Source organism: Neurospora crassa, linkage group III, assembly GCF_000182925.2.
Source record: "Neurospora crassa OR74A linkage group III, whole genome shotgun sequence".
Taxonomy (NCBI): Eukaryota; Fungi; Ascomycota; class Sordariomycetes; order Sordariales; family Sordariaceae; genus Neurospora; species Neurospora crassa.
This window is the reverse complement of record NC_026503.1, coordinates 4370969-4381429: the sequence shown is the minus strand read 5'-3', so window position 1 is coordinate 4381429 and position 10461 is coordinate 4370969. Positions and strand designations below refer to the sequence as shown.

General features: G+C 52.5%; 2 protein-coding genes across 3 annotated transcripts; one reads left to right on the top strand and one right to left on the bottom strand.

The window, feature by feature from the left end:
- Positions 1-220: 220 nt before the first annotated feature.
- On the bottom strand, positions 221-930 carry NCU07555 (hypothetical protein; the record flags this gene model as incomplete). The annotated part of the gene is made up of 3 exons (XM_953507.1): positions 221-309; positions 492-604; positions 818-930. The coding sequence occupies 3 exons, from the start codon at positions 928-930 to the stop codon at positions 221-223; spliced, it is 315 nt and encodes a 104-aa protein (XP_958600.1).
- Positions 931-2189: 1259 nt separating this feature from the next.
- crf8-1 (chromatin remodelling factor 8-1) lies at positions 2190-10243 on the top strand. Of its 2 annotated transcripts, XM_011395636.1 has the most exons (4): positions 2190-2776; positions 3112-3241; positions 3615-3702; positions 3779-10243. In XM_011395636.1, exons 3-4 carry the CDS (start codon positions 3674-3676, stop codon positions 9429-9431), a joined length of 5682 nt encoding a protein of 1893 aa, XP_011393938.1. In that variant the 5' UTR covers positions 2190-2776; positions 3112-3241; positions 3615-3673; the 3' UTR covers positions 9432-10243. The 2 variants fall into 2 exon arrangements, with proteins under 2 accessions (XP_011393938.1, XP_011393939.1); XM_011395637.1 differs by lacking the exon at positions 2190-2776 and having other exon boundaries at positions 3035-3119.
- Positions 10244-10461: the final 218 nt, after the last annotated feature.

Sequence of the window (10461 nt, the reverse complement as noted above, 5' to 3'; positions counted from 1 at the left end):
TTTCGTGAATGGAGACATCCAACGTCCCGCATTTTCTCGTCTGGAGTTGGGGTTCCAATAGAGAGACTGACGAGAAAAATCTGTTCGAGGCTTTCGACTCTCTCTGGTGGCTCTCGCCTGGGACCGAAATGGTGCCCGAATGGGGAGCAGCAAGGGACCCCAGACTTTGAAATGATCAGTGGACGTTCCCACGCCCCACTTGACGGGAACCTAATTGTTTTTAGCTTGCTCCACTGTCCCTGCGGCGCGGCAACCTCACAAAGACCTCATAGTAACCGCCCATGTGCCCTGGATGCTGCCTTTCTCGATCTATAGGTCGAGTTGGTCAGTAATCTATTCGAGAACCGTCTGGTTCTAGACGGATACTCTCAACATCGCTGAAAAGGGAAAGGGAGCAAGTCGTTGTTGATCTTGAATGGCTCCTGTGTCGCAGATCCCGCGTCGAGATTGTCCGTGATTACTCTACTGCGTACATACCTACCTGTACGTACACACCTTGTGCCATTCGACCAGTACACGCGTATACACCTGCATCGAAATGTCTGACTTCAACCTCTTTTTGGACATACAAGGCAAGGTGTTGAGATTATCATCGCCAAACAACCTTTGTTACAAACTCTACAAGCCATCAGGTGTGCCCTCGTTACCGCTCTGCGATTTGAGGTTGCTTCCCGAGTACCTTGGTGTTGTTGGTCACAAGATGGCGGCGACGGCGGCAACATCCGAACTGAATGCATGACGGGCGAGACAGTCACCAACAAGGGCACAGTACCGAGATATCCCCAATCATACGGCTTTCCTGATTTCGGAGTCTCACAGCAAGAAGCCGGCCGAAGCCTCTCTTTGATACGGATCAGGCACACGCTTGACAGATGATGGACCATGGGGTGCGTCGCCAGCTTGCTTATGCTGCACTACCGTGTACCGCATCATGGCTTCTTTTTCGTTTCGCGCCGCGCCATGACAGCTAGACAAACTTTTTATAAGGTTGTGCACATCTTCGAGTATCGACAACAGCGAGCCGACGCGGGTAGATAGATGATCTTGTTTCCATGGCTTCCCCACGAACAGTGACTGTACGAAGTGGAGTGCTCACATTTGATATCGTGACCCTGCACAGGACAGTAACATATGTGCAAAGTGACGGGTCGAGCCGACCCGGGGGTCTGGGTTTATATATTTATACCTACCACTACGTAGGTTGCTCTGCAGCTGACCCAAGCCGAGACCGAGACGAGCCCAGTCCTGGATGCGCGGGGGAAGCAAGAAGCTTACCAGCACTTGACTGCTTACCCCGTGGACAAAGGTCGGCTTTCTCGGGAAAGGTGAGGTCAAGACAGTCATCGGGAGTCGTCATATCAAGCCCAGGTCCGGAAACGGACGGGAGGTCGAGGGCCGGAGTACTTCCGGACGCAAACAAAAGTGTACGACTTCCGATATGTGACTGGACCGAGCGGGAGTTCTGGAAGACATCCACTCCGGCTGTAGAGCTAAGTAGGCAGCCCAGGCCTCGGACCGTGATGGCGGAGTGATCACTTAGGTGGGCCAGACGTAGGCCCTATGTCTCCTGTGTTTTGCAGCGCAGCCTTTCTGCCGGCTATTCGTCATTGGGTCGCACTGGGCTTTATCCCGAAGAGTTAAGGCAGGCAGGCAACTTGCAACGCATCTCCGTCATCCGACTTGACTCCAAGTGCATTCAGCTGGTGAAATTTGCCAATAGGTGAGATGGTGGAATTCCAGCAACGACTTATAGAAGCCTACTGTTAGCATAGTGAATGGATGAGGTGGACTGGGCAGACGTGTGAGGAAATGAAAGGGAAAAGGGAAAAGAATCAAAAGTCAAGTTCGAGAATGCAAAAGCCCTTTCGACCGTGCACCACGGCCAAACATGGCAGGGCCACAGGGCAAAGCTCAGGGCAAAACGTGATGAAGCTCAAAGCAAAAGCACTCCTTCCTTCTTAACTGGAGAAACGAACTGGGGCGTGAGAGCAGACAGCCAATCAGGGGCCGCGGTGGGCCGCACTTGACTGGGGGCGAAGAGGTGCAATTGGGGAGGCGCATGGATGGCAGGGGTACGATGGGCGGACGTGGATCGCGCTAAAATTTGAGAAGGGAGGAACGTTGGGAAGTGCCGGCTTGTCTATAAATTTACTAACCAATATTCTTTATAGACAGGCCGCTGCCCTCCACCCGAACCTCCCACTGCCCGCCATCGCCCATCCGACGCCCTACTACTACAACCTGCGCCCTGCTGCCCTGCTGCCCGCACGTGCACGACCCGACCGACGTCTCTGTTACCTACTCCAACCAAGCACCAATCCGGGCGACACCGTGACTGAACAGAACAGGCACAAGCACAGCACCTGAGAGAGGCAGCGCACATTGCGAATTGCCTGCCTGCCTGCCTGCCTGCCCTTCAACGTCACCACCTTCCGATACTTGGCTACTTGCTTTTTTTGTATTTCAAGACGCCGAGACCGGGAGTTGACCGCCTGGTCCAGACCCCTCCATACATATTACTTCGATACTGCGTCCCCCGCCAAAATTCCACGGACCACACGGACCACACGGACCAGCTTAGGCGGCCGCTAGTAGTCACCGTTGCACCGTGTGTGTTCTTCCAGTTGTGTGGTGCGTGTGTGCGTGTGTGTGTGTTTGTCTAGCGCAAGGTACCGGCGACCTTGGTTGGCTTGCATACTAAAGAGACTTGCTTCCCTTTGGCTGAACGGGGACACCCACCACCACACCTTGCTCACCTTGAGCCATTCATTGGACGGTGAGTCTTGACCTTGATATTTCATTCTTTCCTCCCACATATCATCTCATCACCACGACCATCACCACCACCACCATCACCACCACAGTCATCTCTCTACCTTTGGCTTCTCGCAGCAGCAAGTGTTGTTATTGTTACTGGCCCCTTCAACACACTCGCTGTCTGGCTTGAGTCATGCCATCCAATTCCCTTCCTTCTTTGCACTTCTCACACTGCCCATCCTGTCATTCTGTTTGCTTCTTTGGCGATGACCATGGACCATCACACACAATGCGTCAACTGTGGGATCAGATCCAGCAATGTGGCGCAAATGGCTAAAACCTGATATTACCTAGATCTTCTGGTAGAAACTTCTTTTTCTTCTCTCAACCCCACCACCACAGCCGCCCACGTCGCATACAAGAGAGTGAACCTTGTGTGTGTATTTGGGACTACAGCTTTGCCATATCTGTGGATCTTCCCAAGGTATGTTCACATACCGTACACCTTACACCTCATCACATTTTTGCCTCACTCCTCCTGTAACATCACTTGAGTTCAGAACCAGTGTTCTGTAATCCTTATTACCACATGAGGCCTTGAGGTTCATTATCGAGTGGACTGCATCTGCCCTAACCCTCTCAAGTCACCTCTCGGGTCTTGGCAGGGGGTTCACCTCGTCAACATCTCTTGTTGTTTTGTTGTCGTTCTTGTTCCACTACCCCTGATTGTTCTCCTCCCCCTCACCCCTTGCCTCGTCTTTCAACTCTCCTTGCACACTTCAAGAAAACCTCCAAATCTGCTCCGCCATCCCAAGATTAGACAAAGCTGGAAGGGTATAATACTAACTATCTTGCAGTGCCATGGCCATTACCCCTTATTAATCACATTAACACAGTCTACTGACATGAACAAGAGATGGCGTCTCGGCTAGATCGCCTTGTCACGTAAGTACTCTGTACTTTCTGGAGATTTGTGTTTTTTTTCTTTCCTGGACACTTGACTAACAATTTCCACGTGTAGGCTTATCGAGACGGGCAGTACTCGCCTGATTCGGGATGCTGCCGTAGATCAGCTCGCCACATGGCAAAAGGAACACCCCGATGAGCTTTTCAATCTACTCTCTCGGGTTGTCCCCTACTTGCGCCACAAAGACTGGGAAACCAGATCAACTGCTGCCAAGGCTATAGGCAAAATCATCGAAAATGCACCGCAGTATGATCCCAATGCGGACGAGGAACCCGACGCGGCGATGAAAGATGAAGATAGCAATAGCTTCATCAAGAAAGAAGAGGGCCCCCCAAAGCTCTCTCTTAGTGAGGAGGAGCAGTTCAGTCTTATGACTCTGGACGTTATCAACATTCTCAAGTACGGAAGGTCCTTGCTCAGAATTGGCGACAAAAGCGATTGGGGCCTTGCAGCTCTCGATCCACAGAGTCGGCTGAACCATCAGAAAAGAACGCTCAACGGCCGTCTGGGTCTCCTTGGACGTGAGTTTAAGGATGAAGAAATACCCGTCATTAACGACGCCATCCTCAGCCCTGCGACCCCTCTCGATCCAGCTGCAGCTAATGGCTTCGGCCGTCATGACAGTGTCGGTTCCGCCCAAACTCAGAACGGTGAGACGGCCGGGCTTAGTGCACGACAGCTCAATGTTCTCAAGCGAAAGCGGAAGAAGGAGGCTCAGAAGGCTGCTCAGGGCAAGAGCGGCTTCGGTGACCTCTCCTTGCGCCGAAACACAACCGCCGGCTCGGAGGGCTTTGATGACACGCCGATGGTGGATGCCGACTCCAAGGGCGGCAAGATGAATGACTATTTCAGCCTCGATAGGCCCGCTGATATTGAAGAGGACACTAAGGTTGTCAGCGAATACAAGGGGCCCATTATCCCCATCAAGTCCGAGATTGAGGCCGACGACAACTTGGAAGGGGTTGAATGGCCATACGAACGTCTCTGCGATTTCCTCAAGGTCGACCTGTTTGATCCTCAGTGGGAAACTCGTCATGGCGCTGCCATGGGCTTGCGCGAGGTCATCAGGGTCCATGGCGCTGGCGCGGGAAGATTGATGGCCAAGTCTCGATCAGAGAACAACGAGCTCAATCGGAAGTGGCTGGATGACCTCGCTTGTCGCCTATGCTGCGTTTTGATGCTTGACAGGTTCACAGATTATAGTTCTGATACCTCTGTGGCACCTATTCGTGAGACCGTCGGCCAGACACTTGGATCCGTCCTTCGTCATTGCCCTCCGGCAACGGTCCATGCTATTTACGAACTGCTGTTCCGCATGGTGATGCAGAAAGATCTTCAGCTCAACCACCATGAGTGGGCCATTTGCCACGGCGGCATGATTGGCCTTCGTTATGTTGTTGCTGTGAGGAAGGACCTGCTCCTGCAGGATACCGCCATGATTGATGGCGTTATTCTTGCTGTCATGGAAGGATTGGCCAACCAGGACGACGATGTTCGCTCGGTCAGCGCGGCGACCCTGATACCCATGGCCAAGGAGTTTGTTAAGATGCGCTCGGATGCCCTTCCTGATCTCATCAACATCGTTTGGGAAAGTCTCTCTAACCTTGGCGACGATCTCAGTGCGTCCACAGGCAAGATCATGGACCTCTTGGCGACTCTTTGCAGTTTCCCAGAAGTCTTGGAAACCATGAAGCACTCGGCGTCGCACGATGAGGAGCGGTCGTTTACACTCCTTGTCCCGAGGCTTTACCCCTTCCTTCGTCATACCATTACCTCTGTCAGGCTTGCTGTCCTCAAGGCTTTGATGACCTTCGCCAAGCTCGGAGGCGACACAACGCAAGGATGGCTTGGCGGTAGGATTCTGCGTTTAATCTTCCAAAACATCCTTGTCGAGAGGGATCAGGAAACACTGAATGCATCTGTCGATCTTTGGGCAGCCCTCGTCCGTACACTTGCTAACAACAACCCTGCGATACTCGCTGATGAGTTTGGACCACATGTGGACACGCTCATGCAGCTGACGCTCCATCCTATCGGTGTGTCTAGAAACCCCATTCCCATGAATGCGAGCTTGTTCCAGAAGCCTTCTGGCGGAACCTATTCCATGCCAGGGCTTGTCGCGGGTGGTAACAGGAGGTCATCGCCACCCGAAGGCGCGGACAGGACTGTCAAACGGAGGAGAAAATCGACCAAGGTCGACGAGCCTCCTCCAACTTCCCATACTCACGATGTCGATGGCCACATGATGCAGGGAGATGTCGACCTCGTTGGCATGGATGTTCTGATCCGCTCCCGCGTCTCGGCAGCCAAGGCCATGGGCTTAGTCATGGCCCTGGTCCCACCATCAACCGTTGAAGCCTACGATGCCAGTATCATCCCGGCCCTCTCATCCGCATACTCTTCAACTCAGCTTACTGCCAGCATTGTCATTGACGAGTACGCCAAGAACAGCGCCTCCAGTCAGGCATCAACTCGTTTCGTCCAACCCTTGCTCGCAATTATTGAGCAAGAACGGCCATCCCACTACCGAGACTTGGTTACCTATGTGCAGCGAGTACGGTCACAATCGCAACAGCTGCTTAACCTTTGCCGAGATCATGGCAAGGTTTCGCAGAGCAAGTTGCCCACTCTTGCTGTCGTGGTACAGGGCGAGCCCGAAGCTGGTCCCGGCGCTTTCTCTATTGCGAACGCTGAGAAGGTTGTCAACGAAGATTTTGAGAGGCTCAAAAAGATCATGGCTCCTGGCCAGCGGCTGATTGCTGTCAAGGACCTCAATGATGCCCGCGATCTCGTCGTTACTGCTATTGAGGAGGCCAAGGCGGCAAAGGAAGCTCGCGATACTCGGATCCGTGCTGCAGCAGCATGCGCCTTGGTATCCATGGAGGTGCTACCCAAGAAACCCAGCCCACTCATCAAGGCTATCATGGATAGCGTCAAGGGTGAGGAGAACAATCTGCTTCAAGGTCGCTCGGCTACCAGCGTCGCGCGTCTGGTACAGCTCTTCACCGAGTCTGGCCGCCGCGGCCCTGGTGACAAGATTGTTGCCAACTTGGTCAAGTATACTTGCGTGGAAACTGCGGAAACCCCCGAGTTCCCTCAGCACGCTCACAAGACAAACGTTATTCTTTCCATGTCCAAAGAGGAGGACAGAGCCGAGCACGAGGATCCAATTAAATACGCGCTCGAAGCAAAGAAAGCTCACATTACTCGGCGCGGTGCCAAGCAGGCTCTGGAGGTGCTGTCGCAGACATACGGACCTGAGCTTTTGAGCCGGGTGCCTAGTCTCCGCACCTTCATGGAGGAGCCTTTGGTCAGAGCCTTCTCGGGTGAACTCCCAGCAGAGGCCAGAGATCCTTCGAGCACGTTTGGTCAAGAGATTGTGGATGCCCTGTCCATCATTCGCACCATGACCCCAACACTCCACACCGCACTTCACTCATTCGTCATGCAACAAGTGCCCTTTGTCATCAAGGCTCTCCAGTCCCAGCTTTCGGTCTTCCGATACATGGCTGCCAAGTGTATGGCCACCATCTGCTCCGTCATCACTGTCGATGGTATGACCGCACTTGTGGAAAAGGTTCTGCCCTCAATCAACAACCCTGTCGATCTCAACTTCCGCCAGGGCGCCATTGAGGTTATCTATCATTTGATTGCAGTCATGGGAGACGCCATCCTGCCCTATGTGATTTTCCTGATCGTGCCTGTCCTTGGTCGTATGAGCGATTCCGATGACAACATCCGTCTTATTGCGACCACATCATTCGCTACTCTTGTCAAGCTCGTACCTCTTGAGGCTGGAATTCCTGATCCTCCCGGTCTTTCAGAGGAGCTCTTGCGTGGCCGAGACCGTGAACGAACGTTCATTCAGCAGCTGCTTGACCCGAAGAAGGTCGAGCCGTTCCAGATTCCTGTAGCCATCAAGGCAGAACTGCGTTCTTACCAGCAGGAAGGTGTCAACTGGCTCCATTTCCTCAACAAATATCACCTCCATGGTATTCTCTGCGACGACATGGGCCTCGGCAAGACGCTTCAGACAATTTGCATTGTCGCCAGTGACCATCATCAGCGTGCTGAAGAGTTTGCCAAGACCGGTGCGCCAGATGTCAGAAGGTTGCCGTCTTTGATCGTCTGCCCGCCCACCCTTTCAGGACATTGGCAGCAGGAGATCAAGAACTACGCTCCATTCCTCAGCGTTACGACCTACGTTGGTCCACCTGCTGAGCGAAAGGCTATGAAAGACACTCTGGACAAGACCGACATTGTCATCACCTCCTATGATGTGTGCCGTAATGACATCGATGTCATCAAGAAATACAGTTGGAACTACGTGGTGCTTGATGAGGGACACTTGATCAAGAACCCCAAAGCAAAGATCACCATCGCCGTCAAGCAACTGGCCAGCAACCACCGTCTTATCCTCACCGGTACACCGATCCAGAACAATGTGCTAGAATTATGGTCTTTGTTTGACTTCCTCATGCCCGGCTTCTTGGGTGCAGAAAAGGTGTTCCTTGACAGATTCGCGAAGCCCATTGCCAACAGTCGATATAGCAAGGCGTCCTCGAAGGAACAAGAAGCAGGCGCTCTGGCTATTGAGGCGCTGCATAAGCAGGTCCTGCCCTTCCTTTTGCGACGTCTCAAGGAGGAAGTTCTTAACGACTTGCCACCCAAGATTTTGCAGAACTACTATTGCGACCTCAGCGACCTTCAACGCAAACTTTTTGAGGACTTCACCAAGAGGGAGGCGAAGAAGATCACCGAGGAGGCGGGCCGTGATGACAAGGAAGCCAAGGCCCATATTTTCCAAGCTCTGCAGTACATGCGCAAGCTTTGCAACTCTCCTGCGCTCGTCATGAAGCCCGGTCACAAGCAGTACGATGATACACAGAAATTCCTGGCCAAACGAAACACGAGCCTCGAGGATCCGGTCCATGCCCCCAAACTCACGGCACTCCGAGACTTGCTTGTCGACTGCGGTATCGGTGTTGAAGGTCAAGAATCGTCCGATCCGCTCTACACGCCCATTAAGCCTCATCGTGCACTCATCTTCTGCCAGATGAAGGAAATGTTGGATATGGTTCAGAATACCGTCCTCAAGACTATGCTTCCCTCGGTATCTCACCTTCGTCTTGACGGATCCGTCGACCCTACCCGCCGTCAGGACATTGTCAACAAGTTCAACAGTGACCCATCATACGATGTGTTGCTGCTCACCACGAGCGTCGGTGGTCTTGGTCTCAACCTGACTGGTGCAGATACTGTTATCTTTGTTGAGCACGATTGGAACCCGCAGAAGGATCTGCAGGCCATGGACCGCGCCCATCGTATCGGTCAGAAGAAGGTGGTCAACGTTTACCGCTTGATCACCCGCGGAACACTTGAGGAGAAGATTCTCAGTCTTCAACGTTTCAAGATCGACGTCGCCAGTACGGTAGTGAACCAGCAGAATGCAGGACTTGCGACCATGGATACGGATCAGATTCTTGATCTGTTCAACCTTGGTGATGCCGGACCAAACCTCATAACGGAGGGCAAGAACAAGGACAACCTCGAGGGCAGGGAGGAGGACATGGTGGATATCGAGACGGGCGATGTCAGGCAACCTGGCAAGAAAGCGGCTTGGCTCGAAGGCCTCGGGGAGCTGTGGGATAATTCACAGTACGAGGAAAGCTTCGATCTCGACGGCTTCCTGAAGACTATGCAGTGAGGGCCTGAAAGGCTTCCCCTGAACAGCCATCTGCTGTTCAAGGAACTGAGTCTGTCGGTATACCTGCTCAAGTCGTTGATGAGCAGTGGGTATGAACAAGTCATGTACGACTATCCCCATACGCAGCTTCGCAGCTCGCGCATGCCGAGTGCCGAGCCGTGGTGGATGGTGGAAGAACGAAGACAGGACTTGACGCCTGATCACAGCGTTGCTGACAGGCCATTGCCTGGATAAACCCCCTGAGAGTGGGAACGGAAAGGAGACTATATCTTCCGGTTTCAATCAGTGATGGTCAACTTGACGACAATCGATCGAGGTGGCAACAAGGACGCTCAAGTCTATCACATCATAAAATGACGAGGGAACGAGAAGAAAGGGATGACTACCATTGGCTGGATGAACATGAAGATACCCATAGGTATCTGCTCATATGATGATAAGCGAGGCGGAGGAGGAACTTCGAGGAGTGCCCATTTGCGCTCGACCTGTAGGATATATAGCATTACAGCATTGTATCTTGCTTTTTCTTGCTTGTTTTAATTTCCTTCCTTTCTTTTCATGCGTGTCAAAAGCTAGACAGCAGGCGAGGTCATTGCTAAATTGGGGATTGGTCGGCTGGCTGATGAGGAGTTACGGTGTTGTTGGCTGGTTCTGGTGCAAATAGGGAGAAATAAAATAAGGATAAACGGATCAAGATGGATGGATGGATGGTGGGTGAGGCGGATGGCCGGATACAGTGCATGAATGAGCTTGTGGATTTGCTGGAAAAGGAATGGATAGGTAGATCGGAATACCATGAATTTGCTATGCTACCGTTGAGATGCGTGCTTGGAGTGACTCGTGTCGTGTCATGCCTGTGAAGCTTCGTCTTTGACGTTGACGTGTGGGTGAGTAGAGTTAAGGTGAGAGATCGTGTTCAGGCAGTATCAACAAACTAGACATAAGCGTGTGAAGTCTCCTTACTACATGTTTATGACGGGATTAATACTCTTCTTGTTGGTCGTCTTGTATCCATTCCACTGCCCTTTCA

Bases quoted from the DNA above. Each gene is read 5' to 3' on its own strand.
- crf8-1 (XM_011395636.1), top strand. From the start codon at position 3,674: ATGGCGTCTCGGCTAGATCGCCTTGTCAC. The intron at 3,703-3,778 runs GTAAGTACTCTG...TTCCACGTGTAG, and splicing joins CGGCTAGATCGCCTTGTCAC to GCTTATCGAGACGGGCAGTA.